The sequence below is a fragment of the Budorcas taxicolor genome, chromosome 9 (genome assembly GCF_023091745.1).
Source record: "Budorcas taxicolor isolate Tak-1 chromosome 9, Takin1.1, whole genome shotgun sequence".
Classification (NCBI taxonomy): Eukaryota; Metazoa; Chordata; class Mammalia; order Artiodactyla; family Bovidae; genus Budorcas; species Budorcas taxicolor.
In genome coordinates this window covers 30631356-30656793 of record NC_068918.1, presented here as the reverse complement: position 1 = coordinate 30656793, position 25438 = coordinate 30631356, and the positions used below count along the sequence as shown (strand labels likewise).

The 25438-nt window shown below is 37.9% G+C and overlaps 1 protein-coding gene across 1 annotated transcript in view; it reads right to left on the bottom strand.

The window, feature by feature from the left end:
* The window catches only part of REV3L (REV3 like, DNA directed polymerase zeta catalytic subunit), a 174805-nt gene that overhangs the window by 104437 nt on the left and 44930 nt on the right, over positions 1–25438 (bottom strand). The window contains exons 2-4 of the mRNA XM_052645563.1: positions 12530–12719; positions 7251–7325; positions 3715–3875 (exon numbers count right to left, since the gene is read on the bottom strand). Of these exons, the coding sequence (XP_052501523.1) occupies positions 3715–3875; positions 7251–7325; positions 12530–12719 (426 nt within the window). The remainder of the gene's footprint in view (positions 1–3714; positions 3876–7250; positions 7326–12529; positions 12720–25438) is intronic.

The window sequence follows — 25438 nt, the reverse complement described above, 5'->3', positions numbered from 1 at the left end:
AGCTCAAAAGCATCAATTCTTTGGCAGTCCAGTTCTCACATTCATACATGACCACAGGAAAAAACCACACCCTTGACTAGACGGACCTTTGTTGGCAAAGTAATGTTTCTGCTTTTGAATATGCTATCTAGGTGGGTCATAACTTTCCTTCCAAGGAGTAAGCGTCTTTTAATTTCATGGCTGCAGTCACCATCTGCAGTGATTTTGGAGGACCCCAAAATAAAGTCTGACTCTTGTTTCCACTGTTTCCCCATCTATTTGCCATGAAGTGATGGGACCAGATGCCATGATCTTTGCTTTCTGAATGTTGAGCTTTAAGCCAACTTTTTCACTCTCCTCTTTCACTTTCATCAAGAGGCTTTAGTTCCTCTTCACTTTCTGCCATAAGGGTGGTGTCATCTGCATATGTGAGGTTATTGATATTTCTCCTGGCAATCTGGATTCCAGCTTGTGCTTCTTCCAGCCCAGTGTTTCTCATGATGTACTCTGCATATAAGTCAAATAAGCAGGGTGACAGGATACAGCCTTGACGTACTCCTTTTCCTGTTTGGAACCAGTCTGTTGTTCCGTGTCCAGTTCTAACTGTTGCCTCCTGACCTGCATATAGGTTTCTCAGGAGGCAGGTCAGGTCGTCTGGTATTCCCACCTCTGTCAGAATTTTCCGCAGTTTATTGTGATCTACACAGTCAAAGGCTTTGGCATAGTCAATAGAGCAGAAATAGATGTTTTTCTGGAACTCTCTTGCTTTATCAATGATCCAGCAGATGTTGGCAATTTGATCCCTGGTTCCTCTGCCTTTTCAAAAACCAGCTTGAACATCTGGAAGTTCACGGTTCATGTATTGCTGAAGTTGGCTTCGAGAATTTTGAGCCTTAAAGGGTACATTTTTATGGATTTGATGACTTTAAAAAATCATACCAGCATGCAGTAACATGCAGAATAATTCATCCGAAAAGTTCCCCTATGTATTTGTTTTGTAATCAATATTCTACTCTTCTCCAATTCCTGGCAACCACTAATATATTTTCCATTTCTATAGTTTCACGTTTACCAGAATGTTATATGAATAAAACCATACAATTTGTACATGTCCCTGGTTGCTCAGATGGTAAAAGCTGTCTGCAATGGAGGAGACCCAGGTTCAATCCCTGTGTCAGGAAGATCCCCTGGAGAAGGTAACAGCAACCAATTCCAGTATTCTTGCCTGGAGAATTCCATGCACACAGGAGCCTGGTTAACTACAGTCCATGGAGTCACAAAGAGTCAGACACGACGAAGTGACTAACACATACGCACATATAACTTGTAGTCTTTTAGGTCTGGCTTTCACTTAGTAAATGAATTCAACTTTCATCAATGTTGTAGGAATCAGTATCGTGATGTGTTTCACTGATAAACAGTATTCCACTGTATTGGTATATAACCGTTTATCCATGGCCCCCACTGAGTGGACATCTTGGTTACTTTAGATTTTTAGCAATTATGAAATAAAGTCGTTATAAACATCTGCATACAGGTTTTTGGGTGGACATAAGATTCCCCTGGGGTAAGAAGTGTGTCTGAGATCACCCAACTAGTAAGACATAGAGCTCAGATGGTAAAGAGACTGCCTGCAATGCAGGAGACCAGGGTTCAATCCCTGGGTCAGGAAGATCCCCTGGAGAAGGCAACGTCAACCCACTCCAGTATTCTTGCCTGGAGAATTCCATGGACAGAGAAGCCTTGTGGGCTACAGTCCATGGGGTTGCAGAGTCGGACACGACTGAGTGACTAACACTTTATATATTCTAGATATAAGTATTTTATCAGATGTATAATTTAAAATATTTTCTCCCAGTCTGTGACTTACCTTTTCATTTTTCTAATATTACTTTTTATAGAAAGTTTTTAACTTTGGCAAAATCAACTTGTTAGGCAGATTTTCTCATTGTTTTCTTCTAGAAGTCTGATAATTTTACATTTAAGTCTGTGACCCATTTTAATTTTTACACAGGGTGTGGAATGTGTCTGAGCTCTTTTATTTTTTTATTATTTGTTTGTCTTTTTTAAAATTCACTTTTGGTTGCCTTGGGTCTCCTTTGCTGTGCCAGCTTTCTCTAGCTGCAGTGAGCGAGGGCTACTCTTCATGGTGGTGCCTGGGCTTCTCATTGCAGTGGCGTCTCTCGTTGTCGAGCACAGGCTCTAGGGTGTGGGCTTCAGTAGCTGTGGCTCCCAGGCCTAGCTGCTCCGTGGTATGTGGAATCTTCCTGGACCAGGGGTCAAACCTGTGTTCCTTGCACCGGAAGGTGGATTCCTATCCACTGTACTGCCAGGGAAGTCCTCGGCTCTTATTTTTATTTTCTGGTATACGGATATCCAATGATTCTACCACCTAAGGAAAAGTTGTAGATGTGGCAGTCTTTTTTAGTCCCAGGAGACTCAAACTGGGCTGAAATGTCTCAAAGTGGTTCCACTTCCTACTTTGGGCATGTCTCTTTGAAACCCTACCTCCTTCTGTGGAGGATTCCAACCTATTCAGCAGGTCCTGAATTGCTGTTTTTAGTTCCCTCACCAAGTAAGGCTGTCTTAATAGAGTCAGGGAGGATTAGCAAAACCCTTCAGGGCAAAAGCTGTTTTCTGCACTCTAGTTCCTCGTTTGGCCAGTACTTCTTCATTGTTTGTAATCTTTGTGATACAGTTAAGATTAAAAAAAAAACAAAAACAAAAAAACCTTACCTAGCTCTTAAAAACTAGTTTTTGTGAGAAGGTTGATCCTATTAACCTAACCCACCATTCCAAAGAAAAAAATCCTCCCCAGTTACTTTTCAGAGCACAGCTTAGGTATGGCAGAAGAAGTGCAAGGAGTTAAGCCAAAAAAGAACAGCTGGTAAACAACATGAGAAAAAAATGCAAACTTTTGGTTTTAAAAGTTTGGTAATGAAAGAAAAGAAAAAAATAACAGAAAGGACAGTAGAATTGCAGGAAAAATGCTGGTTTTACTTTATCTTAAGTAGAAGAGAAGGAATCCAGCCAGAATAAAATGCAGAAGATGCGAGACTATTTTAACCAGAAATTATATTCTTAGGTATATGCCAAGAGAAATGAAAACATATGGCTATATGAATATTTGTACATGAATGTTCATAGCAGCATTGTTCATAATAGCCAGAAGAAGGAAACCCAGATGTCTGTCATTGATGAATCAGTAAACAATGTAGTATATTCACACAACAGAGTATTAGCTGGCCATAAAAAGGAATACTGACACATGCTATGACATGGATGAACCCTGAAAACATCAGGCTAAGTTAAATAAACAAACATATGATTCCATTTAAATGAGATGTGTGGAATGGGCAGACATAGAGACAGAAGGGAGATTAACCGTTGCTAAGAGGTGAAGGCATGGGAGGACTGCAGGAGATTGCTAAAGACTACAGGGCTTCTTTAGAGGTGCTGAAAAATGTTCTAAATTTGACTTTGGTGATGGATGCACAACTCTGAATATGTTAAAAACCAGAGCTGTCCATTTAAAATGAGAGAACTGTAAAGAATAAAGGTGTTACCAAAAATAACTGAGATTCTTTTCCTGATAAACTCTAAGATATTTTTGCATATTTCTTTCTATTCCTTATCCACTCAGCACTTACTTTTAAGTACATATTATTTTATAAATCATCAATTACATAATACTTGTTTCAAAGCTTTAATTTGAACTTGTGAAATTAACCTTACTTTTCCTCCTTGCTTTTCGGAACTTGACAGCAGCCAGATTTATTAAATTCATTCCATACAGATTGTAGTCAATGAAGAGCTGTAGGAGGTAGGGAATATGCGCTTCATGAGGCTGATAAAATTTATTCATTATGGCTCCACTTTGCAAAAGTTCACATATCCTAAATTAGAAAAAAAAGTTATACCATAAAATTGTGTTTCCTAAAATGTTAAGTGAAATAATGGTTATACAAATATAGAGAACAAAACATATTACTCTACCACACAAAATTTTCATTTCAATTTTACTTAAAATTTATGGGTTTTTTTGGGCAACTGAAAGTTTAAATCAAGTTTTAAAGTAAGCTGCAAGCTCTGAAAGAAAATGAGAAAAAATGTCTTAAATGAAGAATATTTTGACTTCTAAAACCAATTTAATGCAAACTATACTGAAAAAGCTAACATGTCCAAAAAAGGCTTTTAGGATATCATATTTTTCTTTTAAAAATCCAAAAAAAAATTTTGAAAAGATTATACAACAATTCTAAAAGAGGACATATGACTCAATCTACCACACAGAGATGTTACCACTTTTGGTATTTTTCTTCTCTGAATAATTTGTCCTTCATATTGGGGGGTACAAACAATAGGCAATTATAAATAACAAAGTGCTATGCGGGGGAAGTATATAAAACATCTAGAAGGGACAATAAACAGACTGAAGTTTCTGCATAGCCTTCTTGGAGAGAAGTCTCTAAGCGAAACAATGAACTAAAAATACTTTTTCTCAGACGAGAAGGAGCATTTCATCCAAATAAAACTGCACATGTAAAGGGTCACAAGAAAACGTGGTTATTCAGAACTAAAGCCACTGCGTGAGGCTTAGTGACAGAGGCTATGGTGGTGGTGGTGGGAGAGTAGAGAGGTAATGAGAAGTCACATCACGCAGAGCCTACTAACGTATTTGAAGAAGAATCTGCCTGTCAAGTGAAGAGAACAGGAAAACTGAAATGACCAGGTTAGCTAAAGAAAGCAAAACACTAGAGACAGAAAGTGAGAGGGTACTGTGGAAAAACTAAGATGAGGCGGCTTTAACAAGGATCAAGGAAATGTACGGAGATTCAGGAAGCATATGAGGAATAAAATGATCAGGCCCTGATTAACTACACGCGGAGGGTGAGATAGAATATAAGTTGAGGATAATGCCTAGGTTAAGGAGCAAGTTGGTGGTGCTGCATTTATTGAAATAGAATGGATTGGAAGAAAATAGGTTTATTTGTGGATTTTTATTTGGAGAAGGAATAAAGACAAACTTGGTTTTTAGACAAACTGGAGTTGACTGGTTTTAGACAAACTGGAGGTATACTGGAATGTTCCGGTAGATTTCTATGAAAATATTAGAAATGAATAATAAAGATGAGTTTAAGGATAATTTTATTAATAGACGAGACACAGAAAACATATTTTGAGGCACTGTGTATTAGGCACAATTGGTGTCTAAACTTAGGTGCTCTAAATGCTTAGTCTCAAGTAATACTTACTACAAAACAGAGAAGTTGAGTCTTAGATCAAAAACTTACCCAAAATCACACAAACAAAAGTGGAAGAGCTAAAATTCAACTCCCATTTTTTCTGACTTAAGCCCTCTTAACTATAGTGCTATTCTATTTATCCAGTAGATGGTCTGATTGACTGATCAGGATCTCTGAAGGAAAATTTAAGCTATTGATATATATTTGGAAGCCAAATGCATACAGATTAAAACAAAAACCATGGACGTATATAAGACTGTAAAGTGAGGGGAACATATATAGAGAAAAAGATAAATGCCCAAGACAAAAGTCCAAGGACCAACCACACATATGTTAAAAGAGGAGCCAACTAAATGGCATAAATATGAATGACCAGACAGGCATGAGGAAAACTAGAAAAAACGTTTACATCAAAGCAACCTTATTTTAAGGTAGTGTAAGCACTGATGGACATGAGGTCCAAAGGTAAGAGGTGTTAATTGGATTTAACAACACTGAGGTCGTTAATTAAGGAAAGCAATTTGAGCGGAAGGGCTGAATTGGAGAGCAGAACTGGAGTTAAGTTAAAGAGCAAGCAGGAGGTAAGATACCGGACACACCAAGTATAGCTACATTCTTCCAGGAGAACAGCTGCGAGTATGGATGTCTTTGAGTATGAATGTGTGAATGTGTAAAACTAAGTCTTATTGTTGTTTAAATAGTGCAAGGGAGAGGGGATAACTGATAGATGAAAAGAAAGGGTCAAAGGGAGTGGATCCAGAGCTTTAAAGGTAGGGGTAAATCTCTTCTGCTGTAATAGGCAGTGAAAAGTAGAGAACAGCTGTGAATAGATTTTAAGAATCTCTGACAGAAATTTAAGAGAGTTTTATTCCAATGGTTCTCGAGTTTTTTAGCCCCAGGACTCCTTTTCATTCTTAAAAATTACTGCTAGTATCAAAAAGCTTTTGTTTATGTGGTTTATATCTATTGATATTTACCAAATCAAGTTAAAACAGAAAATTTTAAGAGACTCATTTACTAATTTAAAAATAACAATAAACCCAAGCTATGTTAACATAAATAACATTGTTTTATGTTTTAAAAATCTATGTTTTTCAAAACAAAAACAATTTAGGGAGAAAAAGGAATTATTTTACATCTTTGAAAATCTCTGTTTTAACAGAAGACAGCTGGATTCTCATGTCTGCTTCAGCTCAATCTATTCTGAAATACTGTTTCATTGAAACATACAAAGAAAAAAACAGCCATACACATATACATAATTGAAAACAGAAAAGTACCTGAATAGCCTTTTCAGGTAAATGTTGATCTTTGTTATTATTACATGAACATGCAATGGGGGTGGTGGTTTCTTAAAGTTCAGCAACAATGCGGAAACCGTATCAATGAACTTTTTGTACTCTGTTATGTTAAAATCTATTGGTCTACCTAAGACTTTATTTTTACCCATGCATAATTTCCTAATGTCTTGCCCTCGTCATTTGGAAACTATACATTCACTAAGTTATATAAATCTTCTAAATGGTAATATATCTCATTAAACAATATGGAAAAATGTTAATATCATCACCTATCTCATCAGGAAAAAATAAAGTACTGAAAAGGGATTAAGTAGAAACCTTTCACAGAAGAAAGCTCTCCCACAATGGCCTCACTCTCACACATTTCTCCTTGCTTTGAAACTAAAGAACAAATTTCTCTTGGTATTGAACATATGGTCTGGCTAGCAGGGTACTAGGATTATACAAGGCAGTCAATCATCCCTCTATCAACTTCTACAAACTCTCTAAATTTAAGGCAGAAAAGAATCAGTTAAGGGGTATAAAACAAGGTCCCTTACCCTTAAAATATCCTTCCTAGAGTCCAAGCTATGGATCTCTCTCTCTTTACACATATATGTACATATTTTATTTTGGACTCTAATAATGCTACAAACTACACAAGCCTTTCTTCTAGAATTTTCCTTTTATTATTAAAATACTTAAGTGATAGTTGTTCACATTTTTATTTCACTTATCTTTTTACCTTTTCACCATTGCAGGATTGTAAAGATAGATCTTCATAAAGTGTCTTTCCTTCTCATGATAACCATAAAAAGGCCTGAAATACAAGAAATAGATATTTCAATTTATTTTCATCAGAGATGAAATAATGCAACTTATTGCCCTAATTGGACTCAGCTGGCCTAATTATTTATATTGAACATTATCAACCACCTCCCCCCAAAAAACAAAACAAAAAACCTCCAAGATTTTTTAATTAAACCTACCACAATGTCATATTTCATGACACATGAGATCTTGTTAATTCTTTTAAAAAGTTTAAAAATACCACTTTAAAAAACCTGGGGATAAAAAGGAATAGCAAACTATTTATACTTTAATTTCAACCATCATGGCTCCATTAAAAAGTGGCTTTACTCAGGCCATGCCTGTGAAAGAGACCTTCCTTCTGACACTTTCCCCCATTTTTTTCTGTCAGAAACTAAAGCTCTTTATCAACAAAATTCTTTAACTGACAAAGGATGGAAATTGCATTTGTATCTCTTCTCCTTATTTGTCTCTATTATTAATTTGAACATCAAAATTAGTTTTACAAGTTCACTAAGGAGAGACAATTTACCTGTTATATATATGTACATATGTGTGCGTGTATAAAACACACACCCAAATCAAGTGAAACTGTGAAAACTGTGCAGACAGAATTTAAGAGATTGAAAAGATCATGGCCTTACTAATAACCTATTTATATTGAGGCTGGGTTCAATTCAGGGTATCAGTCAGCAGCAGTAGGGAAAGAGAGAAGCAAAAATCTGTATGATAGAAGGAGAAACAAGTCCTCAATGCAAGAAGGAATAAGTTGAGTTATCATGTTATATTATTTCAGGAGGATCTGAAACTCTAAAACAGACTACCATTTTCAAAGATTATAAAATCAGGAACAATACGTAAATAGGTCTGAATTTATAGGCAAAATAAAAAGTATTTGTCTAGAGTCTGTCTATAAATAAGTAGTTGGTTAAATCTTTAGGTGGATAAACTCAGTTTCTTTTCATCAAAAAAAAAAATGTATTTTCCCTTTATGATGGGCACTAAATAGAACTTACCCTCATTAGAATACCATTTTCTCTCTGTCATGTCTGATAGTGTAGTAGGCTTCAAGTATAGAAGTAAGTTGGCAACACAGTCATTTGAGGCATATTTTAAAAACTTTTTAAAAATAAGCTATTCTAAGCCTTTAGGTCAGAATCATCTGTACGTTTTCTGTAAAGCAATTTCTATTAAAAAGAAAAAGTCTTAAAAGTTCTTTGTCTCATTCTTGCCACTCACTCCAATCTTATCTCATACCCACTCACCCTTTTTCCTCCAGCCATTCCAAACATTTCAACCCTTCTAACTTGATCCACTTTCAAGTAACTTACCATTCCCTCCGCCTGGAAAGTTCTGCCCTGAACCACTGCATGGCTTACTTTCAATCTGTCAGACCTCTGCTTAAACTCACCTCCTCTGAAAGGCTTGCACTGACCCTCATTCCCTATCCCCGACCCTTTACCCCCTCTTCAAAAAAAAATACCACTTCCTGTCCACCCCATTTTTGTTGCTATGAAGGGTGAAAGATACATTGTATGAATGATCTCATTCTCTTTCACTGGCAAAATTCAACTCTTCATTCCTCCTGCTTTGGTGTTTTTCATACACATAAATATAGCTCTTTGTCTAAAGATACAGGGGTTACACTTTTAGCCAGGTAAATGGAAATGAAGAGAGTTAAATCTGCACTGGTATGGTCCATGCTATCCTTGTTTTTGCTAAAGACTTTTAGGTTTTTACAGTTAGAATCTTATAAATTTCAAAAGCTGAATACAAAACTATCAAATTTCTACAATTCTTTGTAAATCTAGGAATCTGTTTTTCTATGTATTCTGCCTAAAAATATAGCCTGGACATTCTATAAACTCAGTTTTCTGCTTCTTCTAGCCAAGAGAGTCTCTGTATAATTTAACCTGGAATCCTTACTTCCTACTGCAATCCTTACTTGCTACTGTTGACTTTACTTGATTTTGCCAAAAGAATTTCTCAACCGGGAGACTCTCTGGAAGAAAGTAGAATGGAGCAGAGTCTAAGGTAAATATGTTTATACTTAAGTCTAAGGTAGATATGTTTATACTTAAAAAGTTGCACCTGATAATTGGAGTTAGTTTTTTAATATAATAATGAGAAGGAAAATTATAGTTTTAAAAAATTAATTTAGATGGACTAAGAATCTTTTTATAGACTATTTTCTAGAATCATGGTAGCTAAGTGGCAGGGAACCCCTGAAATGAGCCTAAGGTCATGGTCCTTCCTCTCTCTTAACCTAGCTTCAGGATAATGCACAGTCTAGGAAGGCTGGAATTAAGTTTGTACAAATTTTAATTAGACAGCTAGATGCAACTTTGTCTACCTTAAATAAGTACCCAATATTGAAGGAGTAAAGGACTCACAGAAGCTTCAATGCATGGTAAGGGGAAAGGGGACCTTAGAACAGGAGAAAAAAAGAGAATGGCAGTCATAAATTAGACTAAATAGCTCACCTTTGCCTCCAAGTTTCTAGATTTCTATCAACTGCTCTTAAAAATATGGCTATGCTTTTAACAAATGCCCATCAAAAATACAAAAAGGTTGGTGACTCATTATTTCTTCCACTAGGCTGTTTGGAGATTCAACTTTGAAATGAGAATATGTATAGGAAACTCCGCAGAAATCATTAAACATAAAAAATGCAGAATATAAAGCTGATGATTATCTTTAACCTAATTGTTGCTATCATAGGATGGGTGTGAAATTTCACCTGATTCATTTACTCTATCAGATAGTTATTGAGCCTTCTCTACTAAATGCTCAACACCACACAAGGTGAAAGGGTTATAATGATGGACAGAAAAACATGGTCTTTTTTCTCATGAAACTTACATGCTGGTGCGAGAAAAGCACAAGAACTAATAAACAAAAAATTAAAATAACTGGAAACTACATTAAGTACTCCTTGGAGAAGGAAATGGCAACCCACTCAGTGTTCTTGCCTGGAAAACCCCACAGGCAGAGAAGCCTGGAGGGTTACAGTCATGGGGTCACAAAAGAGTAGGATACGACTTAGTGACTAAACAGCAAGAACAATAGTTAAGTACAAAAGGAAACAAGAATGGGCTAAAGATACAAAACAAAAACATCAACCTATTTTAAGAAGGGAAGTCAGAAAACTTCTCTAGAGAGGTGAAGGATTTAAAGTACTGGAGAAGGGCAGAGCACTCAAGGAAAGAAAATTCCATGTACAAAGGTGTGCAAGAGCTCAGTATATCAGAGAAACTGTAAGAAGTCCAGTGTTTCTGGATAGAACAGAAACAGGCGTCAGGCTAGGCAGATGTCAGGCGTCAGATCACATAGGCTGTGGTTAGAAGCTTAAATTTTATTCTATAAACAATATGAAGCCACTCAAGGATTCTAAATGATTTTAAAAGGACCCAATTTACATTACAAGAAGAATACTTCTGTAGCTCTGGGGTGAGATAAGAACAGAAGAAAATTCAATTAAAAGGACACTGGTAGTTCAGAAGAAAACCTGGATTCAGGTGGAAGTAGACAGATTTAAGACGGATTTCATAGAGATACATTCAACTCATATGTTCCAGTATGAGCTCCAAACTTTCCTGCCAGCCTGCTCTATCTGCACCAACTCAAAGTTTCGTAGTCATCCTTGATTCTTCTCACAAACCTCATCCAATCAGAGAACAAATCTCGAGGATTCAACTCTCAGAACAGATCTAGAAGCTGACCAGTTCTCTGACCAGTACTGACCAAGTTGACCAGTGCTCCCCTGCTACTACCCTTGTTCAAGCGTTCATATTTTCTCACCCAGATTAATGCAACAGTCCTAATGTTCTCCCTATTCAACTCTTGTGCTCCTACAATCTATTCTCTACACAGGCTAAAGTAATCCTTTCAAAGTTACATCATGGCTGCTCAAAATCACGTAATAGCTCAGGATAGAAACCAAAGTCCTTAGAATAGCCTACTTCAATGGTTCCCAAACTTGAATACGCATCAGAATCAGCAGAAAGGCTCACAAATTTCTGAGCCTCACAGCTAGAGTTTATGATTCATCAGGTCTGGGATCAGAGCAAAGAATGTATTTTTAGTAAGTTCTCAAGTGTGTTAGTCTGAAGTCCTTCAAGAAGTTCCAAGCAGACCTCACGAGAGAGTGGGAAAGCCACCAGACTTAGATACAGGTCCGATCTAAGTGAAGGAGAGAGAGAGGGAAGATGAGTGGAAGTGCCTTCTATTGCAATGTGATTCCAGTGAAAGTTCAGAAAGGCTGTCTGAAGTCCCCAAGTGTCTCCCACAAACAGGCCTGTCTTAGTAGTCTTACTGTGCTTAGCCACTGGGTGGGAGAAGCCTATGAAAAACGGCTTCAGCTTACATGGGATGATAAATGGATTTCAGTGCAGTAGCTGGGGCCATTGTTCAATTATGTTCCTTGTATTTGGAGATCTGACAGTGCATTCTCATGGTGTCAAACCAGATAAAACTGATTATGGTGATCTACTGGCCAGCATGATCTCCATCCTCTTATATCTCGCTAATCTCATTTTGTCCACTCTCCTTTCCCTCTGCTCCAGCCACCTGGTCTCCATTTTGTTCCCACCCCCCACCTTCAAGTCTTTGCTCGAATGTCATTTACCATCTCAATGACACCTTCCCTGATTACCCGATACAAAACTGCCACCAGTCTGCTTCTCTAACCCACACTAATGATCCTTCTTATCCTGTCCTATATATTTTATTGTATAGCACTAAGTATCATGTAATAAGTCAATAAATTTATTTCATGTGATATTCATTGGTTATTTTCCATTGGTTTTGCATTACTACAATGTAACTTCCACAGGGACAAGGATCTTTGTTTTGTTCACCAGTATATCCCAAGCATCTAGAAGAGTGCCTGGCACATAAAAGGTGCTCAGTAAATAGTTGATGAATGAATTACATGAATTTCTACAAGAATGTAGAAATGATGAATTTCTACAATTCTAGAAAGCAGAGAAATGGAAAAAGTTAAAACAAAAATCACTGTTAACCATTTATCTTTCATTGCAATAAAAATTGATTTAAAAGGTTATAGTAAGAAATTTTATCCCAGTTCCATTAGATTAGAATTAAAGGAAAAATGAATAGAGTATATCTGAATTGGATATATTTTCTTTTAACTGGAATAACAACATAAATACAAAGAAACAGAAATTTGAAAAGATGTTATCATATACTTACATTCCCGATACTAATGACACCTTGAACACGTGCTGAGCAGTGGAAGATGGATTGCCTAAAGCCACATTAAGTGCTCTGTCGATACTGAATGCCATCTGAGACAGATAGCTTTCTGGCTGCTGTCCATAACCATCATATGGCACATAGAGGTAAGGAAAGATGCCATGCAGGTGAAGACATGTCTTCTGACCTAAAATGTAACACATTGTAAAGTTTAGACTGGAGATGCATTTTAAAACCTTAACATTACAAAGCTCAGAATACAAGTCATTTAAATGGTCTAATGACAGCCCAGCTTATCTGAGGGAAGGGCTGAAGAAACTAACCCATAGTTAAAGCCACCTGTATTGACTAGATCTCACAACAGAACATTTAGAAGCATTTTATAAATATAAGCATTAGAGTATGATTTAAATAGTAGTTTTGGTGAAAATATGTTGGGAATACTTCATCTTCACAATCTAACTACCTTTATTACTTCACCAAACTGCCCTATAATACCACATAACACAGTGTCATGAAGCTTACAAAAATTCACTGAAAGCTTAATAATAAATCAGTTAATGTCTATCTTCACATTCCAGTGGGCGGAATTTTGCTATGGAGAGGGGGTAGTTGGGAAGGGCAAAAATGAAATTCTGCTGTTAGGGGGAAAAAAATCAAAACAGACAAAAACAAAAGACAATCCCTACAGATCAATTGTCTGTAATAGACTTCTGGATATCTAAATTGCACATCTGGTGAAGTGGGACAGGGAAGACACAATGAGGGGAAAAAACAAGCATGCACACTTTCCAGGAAGTCATCACATTAGGCAAGGTGCAGAAAGGGTACATGGTGCTGATCTGCCAACAGACAATCCCACACAGCCATGACAAAGAAGGTAACGTGAGTGAGAACCCATCCACTAAAGAAAGTGCTACAGAAACAGTAATGCATCCACGGCAAGGTTAAGTAACAAAAAGCAGATGCACTATTACTCTGACCAATCTGGCAGGGCTGTATAAAAGCGGTTCCTGTCCTCAGAACATTGTCCCCTGTTCCCCTTGGGCATGTGCCATTTGTCTGATACAAGCACAGAGGAAAACAGCAGTGATGGAAGAACACACCCATTTTCTCAGTCTGTCACTATCACTGTACTGCTCTGCCAACACTATCCTAAGGCTTCTCCCCCACCTCTTACCCCACTCTTGTTTCCTGGCTTTTTCTTCCTTCAGAAAAGTTTTTGTTTGATCACTACTTCCTATTTATAATTTAGAGTGATTTACATAAAATAAATTTTAAAAGTTTCATGTTCTGTTGATATCTTGTATTTATATTTTTTCTAGTGAATAATATCAGCTTGTCATATTTTTAAGAATTAACAGATAAATCCAGAATAGTTATAAAGTATAGCAAAACTGCAAAGGTCACATAATGGAATAAGATCTATGCCCTCCTCAGTACAGTATTCAGATTTGAGCTAACTTTGACATTTTCGAAGAATTACAAATTCTGTTGCTGTTAGACCAATTTCAATTTCTAATTTTATGTTACATAATTTCAAAGAAATAAAAAAAACTCTTTCATTTAAAAGCGAATTTCTTATTCTGTTTCATTCTAAATACAACACAATGAAAGTGAAAGTGTTAGTTGCTCAGTCGCATCAGATTCTTTGCGCCCCCTGGACTGTAACCCGCCAGTCTCCTCTGTCCATGGAATTTTCCAAGCAAGAATACTGGAGTGGGTTGCCATTTCCTTCTCCAGGGGATCTTCCTGACCCAGGGATCGAACCCGGATCTCCTAGCATTGCAGACAAGTCTTAACTGTCTGAGTCACCATGCAGCATGATACTGTTTTCTAAATATTGCAGCTTTTGATTCTTTAAATAGAAAAAACTCAAATTGTAATAATGAATGAGTCTTAAAAAAATATATTTATCAATTTACTGATGATCTATTTTAATGTTTTTTGAACATCTCATGAAAAAAAGTTATAACCATTACAACTTCTGGATATAAACCACAGTTTGGTTAAAAGTAACTGACATGCTAAACCACAGAGTGCTCCAGGGAGGTGAGGAGACAGAATTGTATTCCCTTTTTAAGCTGACAAATAAAATCTAAGACCAGCGATTACAGAATTACTAGCATATTTTATAAGTAATACTGTTAAGCTTTAATTTTAATCAATATCTTAATAATGGAAATTTAGATACATTTTATAAGAAATAATTATAAAATTTCATTTCTAACAGTTTCCTCATAGGCAGGATATTTACAAAGTTCATTTAAACATTTAAAATAGCCTCTTTTCATATCTCCTGTGGAGTAGGGGCCAGAGAAATGATTTTTCTATTTATAGGTTTTGGAACTATAAAAATTTGTGGTGTATGATTTAGGAAAAAAACAGAAATGATTTATTCAGCAGACACTGGACATCAGGTGCTTTACATACATTTGTTTCTAAAACTTAGAACAACCTTGCAAGTGCCACAAAGGTTAACTTCAGTAAAATAACATACCTATTAGGTAACAGAATCAAGATTTAAAATCAGATCAACAAAATCTAAAACCAATGCTCTTTCCATTTAACCATTCTGGTTCAATATTTTTTTTAAATTAATAACTGGCTTCCTTAATTCTTAATTTCTCAGTTTTTATTTTGTACTATTAACACCTGTTTCTTTAACTGACTCTCCCATCTGACTGCAGACTCTTTGGGACCTGATGCTGTGTTTCAATGATCATAAAATCCCCAGGATCCAGCACAAAACATATGCGTTTAATAGACATTTATCAAATGAATGCAAGAGCTTCCAGCAAAACAGAATAGCTGCTTAAGGAGAAGGAATGGTGTGAAAACCCAGAATATCTGAAAAAACATATCTATGAAAACAGAGGGACTCAGATACAACTAAGGCACCACCACCAAGGTTACAGAAGGATGTAGAAAGTTCCCAGCTTACTGTACTTTCCTACCCTGAAGGATCCGAAGTCCCACTCAAAGCTGTAGTCATTACATCAAAACAGATGCACCTCCATCTAGCTCTACAGCAGCGAGGGATGGCTCAGTGCTTTACTCACCATCCTTTCTCAAGAACAATCTCCTGAAGAGCAACCACAGCATAGGAATTCTTGGCAGAGCTATAACAGCTCTAACACAGAATAAGTGTCACAGAAACAAGATAAAATAAGACTCAAAAGTTAAAACAAAGAGAAATGTGTAAAAATGAATGAGAGTCAATGTCTTTTTGGCAACAGTGTATCTTTTATACTGTAAAATTTGTAGCTCTGCCATAGCATTGCTTGATCTTGACAAGATACAGACTTTTTATTTATTTCCTGCCATTAGCTCTATTCCACACAAATGTGTGGGACCATACAGATGAACAGTCCCTCAGATAAACTCGTCTGCCCTCACCCCGCTAAGGATTAGACTCAGCGGTGAGGAAACCCCCTAAAACCAGTGGTGTGAGCATTAGTGGCTTCTCCCTCATAGAAGCAGCCCAAGTAGCTGGTACTACAGACTCAGGTTTCTTCACCATCTCTTTAGTGGCCTAGTTAAAAGGAATATTCCACTTCAGTCTCGAGGCACTTCTACTATACTCCAAAGAGTTTCACACAAGATTCTCTTAAGAATGTCTTTCTCAAATTAACAAAAGCTATGCTGCTTCAAAACCTTACTAAATGATTTTGGATTCTGGATATTAGTTATTTCCAGGTAACGTGGATCCAAAGAAAGAAAATATCCCTCCTTTCTGAATGTTTCCTATTATTGTTATGTGAAACGGAATTAAGGAAACAAATTCAGTAGGAACAAAGACTGTCGTTGGGAGAATAAGCCTATGTAAACAGGTTTCAAAAAATTTTCCACTGAACTTGTCACAGCATAACTGCTCACTTAAAGACACTATAGCAAAACTTTGTAGAATTGGCTATTTTCCAACTATGTAAGAAGGGATTTTATAACTAAGGTAGGTGCTTCTGTAACAGCCAGTGTTGTGGTACTCTAAATCTAATCTCTCACAGAACTTAAAACGTCACTAAACATTAAGCCCTCTGTATTCCAACATTTCTTTTATTGTTTTCTCACATTTTCTTCTATATTTTGCAAGCCCAGATTTGGGATCTGAATTAACTGTGCTTCTAAAAACTTGTTAGTGTATCTGTAACAAAATGACTTCTGGTTTTGTAGATCCATTTTCAATAATAGAAAGACTAACATATGCCATTCCTCTTATTCAGGGGTCTGAAATCCTTTTTCTGTTAAGTGGGATACAGTACATATTTTAGGCCTTATGGGCTACATTGTCCCTGCTGTAACTATGGAACTCTGTCGTCGTGGCCTGAAAGCAGTCACAGACAGTACTTAAGTGAATGGCCATGGCCGTGTTCCAATAAAATTTCATTTACAACAGGGGACAAGCAGGATTTTGTCCATGGATAGTAATCCCTGCTCTGATTAGACTTCCCTGTCAACCAGAACAGGAAAATTTAATGGCCTCTTTTTTCCTTTTTTTTCAAAACAAGCTCATTGGTAATCACAATCAAAATCATACTAGCCTAAGAGAATCTTAGGAGACTGATTCAGAAAAGTTCATTTTGAAATTTGCAAACCCCATCTCCCAAATCTCAATCTACACAAAATTTTAAACAAAACTCTACAGAGCTATGAAACAGATAATAAAAAAAAAAAAAAACTTGGTTATATGAACAGAAAAATTTGTATTTATGAAATTTCTCATGTTTTCTTCTTCATGAAACATCTCTTAAGTTTTGTATTACGATCATTCAATGTTTCCCTCCAGTCTTTCTTTGCCTCCATCACTCCATCTTTCTTTTCCTAGCCCCACAAAAACCACAAAATGAACCAAACAAAACTCCTAATAGTCACAGTTTGAAAGCAAGTGTTATATCACCTATTCTCATGAAAAAAAGAAGTCTTAAGGATATACTCTTAGCCCTAGACGTTTTTTAGAGGACTTATGCTAAGGAAAAAAATTAAGAATGTACATAAAGATTTAGATATTAAGATGTTAAGACAGTATAATAATCGTAAAAAATGAAGATAATAAACATCTTCAAATAGGAAATTAAGTAATTATAGTTTATATGTTATCACAGAACATATCTATGGCCCTTATACCAAATCCTGCTTGTCACCTGTCTTTTAAGTAAAGTTTTACTGGAATACACCACACCCATTTGCAACGGTCTATTCCAAATACAGGAGGAGTTGAATAACTGTGACAAAGACCTTCTAGCCCTTAAAGCCTCAAATATATACTATGTGGTATAAAGTTTGCTAACCTCAGTAACAGATGGTATTGATGTATTTCCTAGCATAGAGAGATGCTTATGATATATCTATTTCTGGTGATATTCAGATTTATTTCAATTGTGAAACTATATATATTAAATCAGATAATGGGTGACTTCATTTTCTTTCTTGTTGCTTATAAATAGTTTCTAAATATTATACAATTTGTGTAAAAGACAGGCAGGAAAGAAGTCACCTACTTTTCAATGACCCAGAAATTAAAAACAAAATAATATAAAAACTAAGTATAATTACTAACTTTATTATGGGCATATATATATAACTTCCTATTGAATAGTTTCTCTTCATTTTCTCCCTTCATTTCTAAATAATGCTTCGGGATTTGAGATATATATTCATGGCACTGTATTTTTCAACCAAGGCATACAGGACTTCATTTAGAATCATCAGCTTTAAGTTAGGAATGCTGCATTACTAGCAGAGCTATATCCCTCAAACACCAGATGTTTCAAATGGCTGTTTTATTTATACATTTGCTGAATACATCTTTGTATTCTCAGTGCTCAACATGGTTGGTTCCATCATTTGTATATGTAGGCATAAATTTGCTATTCATCAAATAATTTGTGGAAGCCCAATGTTAAGTGCTAGGCCACAGGCTGCTCATAACCACAGTCTCTGATCTCATGGACTTGGCATTCTACTTGGAGATAAAGATGAGTAAACAGGCAATTACAGTATGGTTAGAGGTATGTAATACTGTTTGTGAGAATACAGGAAGGTTTCCCTGACGAAACAACAAAAAGCAAAGGAGAAAGAATAGCGTGGTATGCAACTGAAAGTGAACAGGAACATAACATGGTCCGGAAACAGGAAAAGGCAATTGGGACGGAGCACGAAATGCAATGGAGAGAAGGGCAAAGTGTGTGTGTGTGTGTACATACACGCGCCTGTGTGTAGACTCTGTGACTTATGCGGATTTGCATTTTATAATTTCCTTGTGGACACACTGTGAAGAAGTTCGGGACAGAATGGGACTATAACGGGAAGATCTGTTTAGGAGTCTACGGGAGTACTTCAGGCAAGAGATGTCAGCAGAGATGAAGAAAATCTAATTCAAGTAGGATTTAGGGCACAGAATTGGAAAGTAACTGACTCTAATATATGGAGGAAGGGTAAAGGAGAAAGAACAAAAAACGATCCACATTTTTGGTTTAGGCAAATAGATAAATGAGAATATCAAAGGAACTGAGAAAGAAATATAAATTGATTTATATTTTGAACTTAAGAAATTTTATCTGTCTACAGAAATTCCAAAGATTTACATTAAGCACAATTAGATACAGATGTGGAATTTAAGTCAAAGATCTGGGCTAGAGAAGGAAGAAGACTTGCGAGTCTGAGCAACAATTAGGTAAGAACCCTCAGGGGCAATAAGACAGACAATAGAAGGGGTATAGGCCAGAAACTTGAGGAATACTAACATTTAAGGGAGTAATAAAGGATTTTGATTTCTGTGGGATGAGAGAGAATCAGTCCCTGAAAAGAAAAGAGCAGTAACAGTCGGTGAATAATGGAGAGCGGAAGTATGCTAGCAGGCTTCCAGGTGGCTCAGTGGTGAAGAACCATCCTGCCATGCAGGAGATGCAGGTCCAATCCCCGAGTCGGGAAGGTCCCCTGGAGAAGGAAATGGCAGCCCATTCCAGTATTCTTGCCTGGGAAACCCATGGACAGAGCAGCCTGGTGGGCTACAGTCCACGGGGTCACAAAAGAGTCAGACATGACTTAGTGATTAAACAACAACAAAGTATGTTAGCCATGGAACCAGAGTTCCAAGGGCCCAGTAGAAACATATAAGAGAAAAACAAGCAAAGAGAAGCTGCATAAGAGACTGGAAACAGAATGCTAATAAAAATACATAACAATGGGAAGAAGTACATTCAGAAAGGCAGAGGAAGTAATTAGTAAAAATACTAATTCAAGAAGATATATGCACCCCAAAAATTCACAGCAGCATTTTTTATAATTTCCAAGATACGGAAGCAACCTAAGTGTTCATCAGCAGATGCATGGATAAAGAAGCTGTGTGCATATGTATACATACACACACACACCCCCCGCCAGAATACTACTTGGCCATAAAAAAAGATTGAAATTTTGCCATATGTAACAACATGGATGGATTTGGACAGTATTATGGTCAGTGATACTTATGCTGTGCAGCACTGGAGTGGTGAACTTCTGAGAGGAGATACCCCACATGCAAGGTCGGGAGCGGTGGCTGAGAGGAGATACTCCACATGCAAGGTCAGCAGCAGTGGCCATGAGGAGATACCCCACGTCCAAGGTAAGGAGCAGCAGCTGCGCTTTCCTGGAGCAGCCGTGAAGAGATACCCCACGTCCAAGGTAGGAGAAGCCCCAGCAAGACAATAGGCACTGAGAGAGGGCATCAGAGGGTAGACAGACTGAAACCACAATCACAGACAACAGGCCAATCTGATCACATGTCTAACTCAGTGAAACTAGGCCATGTCGTGTGGGGCCACCCAAGATGGACGGGTCATGGTGGAGAGATCTGACAGAATGTGGTCCATTGGAGAAGGGAGTGGCAAACCACTTCAGTATTCTTGCCTTGAGAACCCCATGAACAGTATGAAAAGGCAAAATAATAGGACACTGAAAGATGAACTCCCCAGGTTGGTAGGTGCCCAATATGCTACTGGAGATCAGTGGAGAAGTAACTCCAGAAAGAATGAAGGGACGGAGCCAAAGCAAAAACAATACCCAGTTGTGGATGTGTCTGATGACAGAAGCTACATCCGATGCTGTAAAGAGCAATACTGCATAGGAACCTGGAATGTCAGGTCCATGAATCAAGGCAAATTGGAAGTCGTCAAACAGGAGATGGCAAGAGTGAACGTCAACATTCTAGGAATCAGCAAACTAAGATTGACTGGAATGGGTGAATTTAACTCAGATGACCATTGTATCTACTACTGTGTGCAAGAATCCCTTAGAAGAAATAGAGTAGCCATCATAGTCAACAAAAGAGTCCAAAATGCAGTACTTGGATGCAATCTCAAAAGCGACAGAATTATCTCTGTTCATTTCCAAGGCAAACCATTCAATATCATGGTCAGTTCAATTCAGTCGCTCAGTCGTGTCCGACTCTTCGCGACCCCATGAATTGCAGCACGCCAGGCCTCCCTGTCCATCATCATCTCCCGGAGTTCACCCAGACCCACGTCCATCGAGTCCGTGATGCCATCCAGCCATCTCATCCTGGGTCGTCCCCACGGTAATCCAAGTCTATTCTCCGAGCAGTAACACTGAAGTTGGACGGTTCTAGGAAGATCTACAAGACCTTGTAGAACTAACACCCCAAAAGATGTCCTTTTCATTAGAGGGTACTGGAATGCAAAAGTAGGAAGTCAAGAAACACCTGGATTAACAGGCAAATTTGGCCTTGGAGTACAGAATGAAGCAGGGCAAAGGCTAAGAGTTTTGCCAAGAGAACACACTGGTCATAGCAAAAAACCTCTTCAATCTACACAAGAGAAGACTCTACACATGGACATCACCAGATGGCCAACACAGAAATCATACTGAGTATATTCTTTGCAGCCAAAGAAGCTATATAAGGTCATCAAAAACAAGACCAGGAGGTGACTGTGGCTCAGATCATGAACTTCTTATTGCCAAATTCAGACTCAAATTGAAGAAAGCAGGCAAAACCACTAGACCATTCAGGTATGACCTAAATCAAATCCCTTATGATTATACACTGGAAGTGAGAAATAGATTTAAGGGACTAGATTTGATAGAGTGCCCGATGAACTATGGATGGAAATTCGTGACACTGTACAGGAGACAGGGATCAAGACCATCCCCATGGAAAAGAAATGCAAAAAAGCAAAATGGCTGTCTGAGGAGGCCTTACAAATAGCTATGAAAAGACGAGAAGCAAAAAACAAACGAGAAAAGGAAAGATATACCCATTTGAATGCAGAGTTCCAAAGAATAGCAAGGAGAGATAAGAAAGCCTTCCTCAGGGATCAGTGCAAAGAAATAGAGGAAAACAACAGAATGGGAAAGACTAGAGATCTCTTCAAGAAAATCAGAGGTACCAAGGGAACATTTCAGGCAAAGATGGGCTCAATAAGGGACAGAAATGGTATGGACCTAACAGAAGCAGAAGATATTAAGAAGAGGTGGCAAGAACACATAGAAGAACTGTACAAAAAAGAGCTTCGTGACCCAGATAATCACCTTGGTGTTATGACTCACCTAGAGCCAGACATCCTGGAATGTGAACTCAAGTGGGCCTTAGGAAGCACCACTATGAACAAAGCTAGTGGAGGTGATGGAATTCCGGTTGCGCTATTTCATATCCTAAAAGATGATGCTGTGAAAATGCTACACTCAAAATGTCAGCAAATTTGAAAAATTTAACAGTGGCCACAGGACTGAAAAAGGTATTTCATTCCAATCCCAAAGAAACGCAATGCCAAAGAATGCTCAAACTACCGCACCATTGCACTCATCTCACACGATAGCAAAGTAATGCTCAAAATTCTCCAAGCCAGGCTTCAACAGTACATGAACTGTGACCTTCCAGATGTTCAAGGTGGTTTTAGAAAAGGCAGAGGAACCAGAGATCAAATTACCAACATCCGCTGGATCATCGAAAAAGCAAGAGTTCCAGGAAAACATCTATTTCTGCTTTATGGACTATGCCAAAGACTTTGACTGTGTGGATCACAATAAACTGTGGAACATTCTGAAACCAATGGGAATACCAGACCACCTGACCTGCCTCTTGAGAAACCTATATGCAGGTCAGGAAGCAACAGTTAGAAATGGACATGGAACAACAGACTGGTTCCAAATAGGAAAAGGAGTACATCAAGGCTGTATATTGTCACCCTGCTTATTTAACTTCTATGCAGAGTACATCATGAGAAACGCTGGGCTGGAAGAAACACAAGCTGGAATCAAGATTGCTGGGAGAAATATCAATAATCTCAGATATGCAGATGACACCACCCTTATGGCAGAAAGTGAAGAAGAACTAAAGTGCCTCTTGATGAAAGTGAAAGAGGAAAGTGAAGAAGTTGGCTTAAAGCTCAACATTCAGAAAACTAACATCATGGCATCCGGTCCCCATCAGTTCGTGGCAAATAGATGGGGAAGTAGTGGAAACGGTTGCTGACTTTATGTTTTTGGGCTCCCAAATCACTGCAGATGGTGATTGCAGGCATAAAATTAAAAGACACTTACTCCTTGGACGCAAACTTATGACCAACCTGGACAGTATATTAAAAGGCAGAGACATTACTTTGCCAACAAAGGTCAGTCTAGTCAAGGCTATGGTTTTTCCGGTGGTCATGTATGGATGTGAGAGCTGGACTATAAAGAAAGCTGAGTGCCGAAGAATTGATGCTTTTGAACTGTGGAGTTGGAGAAGACTCTTGACAGTCCCGTGGACTGCAAGGAGATCCAACCAATCCATCCTAAAGGAAATTAGTCCTGGTGTTCATTGGAAAGCTTGATCTTGAAGCTTGAAAACTTTGGCCACCTCATGTGAAGAGCTGACTCACTGGAAAAGACCCTGATGCTGGGAGAGATTGGGGGCAGGAGGAGAAGGGGACGACAGAGGATGAGATGGCTGGATGGCATCACCAACTCAATGGACATGAGTTTGGGTAGACTCCAGAGTTGGTGATGGACAGGGAGGCCTGGCGTGCTGCAGTCCACGGGGTCTCAAAGAGTCGGACACAACTGAGAGACTAAACTGAAACTGATGCTAAGTGAAATAAGTCAGACAGAGAAACACAAATACTGCATGATACATCACTTATATGTGGAATCTTAAAAAGTACAAAACTAGTGAATACAACAGAAAAGACGCACAGACATAGAGAACTAGTGGTTACCAGGAGGGCGATGGAAAGGAGGAGGGGCAATTTACGGGTAGAGGATTTAGAGGTAAACTATTCTGTATAAAATGTGCTACAAGGATGTAATTTACAACACAGGGAATATAGCCAATATTTTATAACTATAAATGAAGTATCAGTTCAATTTAGTCGCTCAGTCGTGTCCGAGTCTTTGTGACCCCATGAATTGCAGCACGCCAGGCCTCCCTGTCTATCACCAACTCCCAGAGTTCACCCAAACTCATGTCCATCGAGTCGGTGATGCCATCCAGCCATCTCATCCTCTGTCGTCCCCTTCTCCTCCTGCCCCCAATCTCTCCCAGCATCAGGGTCTTTTCCAATGAGTCAACTCTTCACATGAGGTGGCCAAAGTATTGGAGTTTCAGCTTTAGCATCAGTCCTTCCAAAGCACACCCAGGACTGATCTCCTTCAGAATGGACTGGTTGGATCCCTTTAAAAATAATAAACCACTATACTGTACACCTATACCATACTATCAACTGTACCATATCAACTATACTTCAAGAAAAAAATTTTTTAAAGAATACAGATAAACACTGTCAAAATAAACTTTTTTCTGGCACTCAGGAAATTAACTGAAGGATTGTGATAATCCAAGCAATGCTTACTCAGGAAAACCTGTTGATCTTAGCAAGAACAGCAAACTTTGTAGGCTGTTAACTTGTCCTAATGCAATCTCTCATCTCCAGCTCCAGATAAGCGTTGAAAACCAAAATCTTGCTACCATGGTAGCTGTGAAACCTAAAAACCAAGCAGATACTGGAGAGCCAGAATACATTTGCATTCCCCCTCCCCTCGCCCCCGGAAGCACTAGAAAACTCTTACTATTTCACCTGCATGGCAGCTTGCTAGAAAAACTGCATTCTTCAGGCTTTATTTGACAACTCAGAGCTCTCTCAATGTTTACAGTCCTATCTGCAGTGTACTTGTTGAAAATAGTCAATAGCAATTGTTTAACATTGCAGTTTCCTGAACAGATTTTACTAGTTGCAGCTAATAAAGAGGGTGACCAAAATACTTAAAAGGAAAAACTGAGGAGTCAAATATCTGTAAGGGGCTTTGAAAAACTCTGCAACAGTCAGGGAATTTAGAAGGCTATGCACATATGTGGAGCTGTGTGAACTGCGCAGAAGACCTAACAAGGCCCTAATAATTCACTTCTGGGTGATCTTGATGCTTTGCTTCAACACACACACACACACACACACACACACACACACACACACACACACAGCCCCTCAGCAAATGCTAAATAGAGACCTACTGGCTTGAAGCATTTGAAGAAATCTCTGGCCAATCAATAACTGACCATCAAGCTAGCTGACCAGACTTCAAAGAACAGAAACTGAACAGAATTAACCCAGGAAAGTCATTAAAGAAACAAATAGCAACACCAACAACAGAGCAAAACAAATCCTGGGGGTAGGAAGGACTATGGTTTTCTTAACTGTCATGTTATTGAAAATATCTAGTTTCCAACAAAAAATTGTAAGACATACAAAGAAACAGGGAAGCATGACCCATACATAGGAAAAAAATCAACAGAAACTGTCTCTGAAGAAGTCGAGACGTTGGTCTTCCTGGACAAAGACCCTAAATCAGCTATTAAAAATATTTTAAAGAAATAAAGGAAGTTACGTATAAAGAATTAAAGGAAAGTTTGAGTCACATTTTATATATAAATTT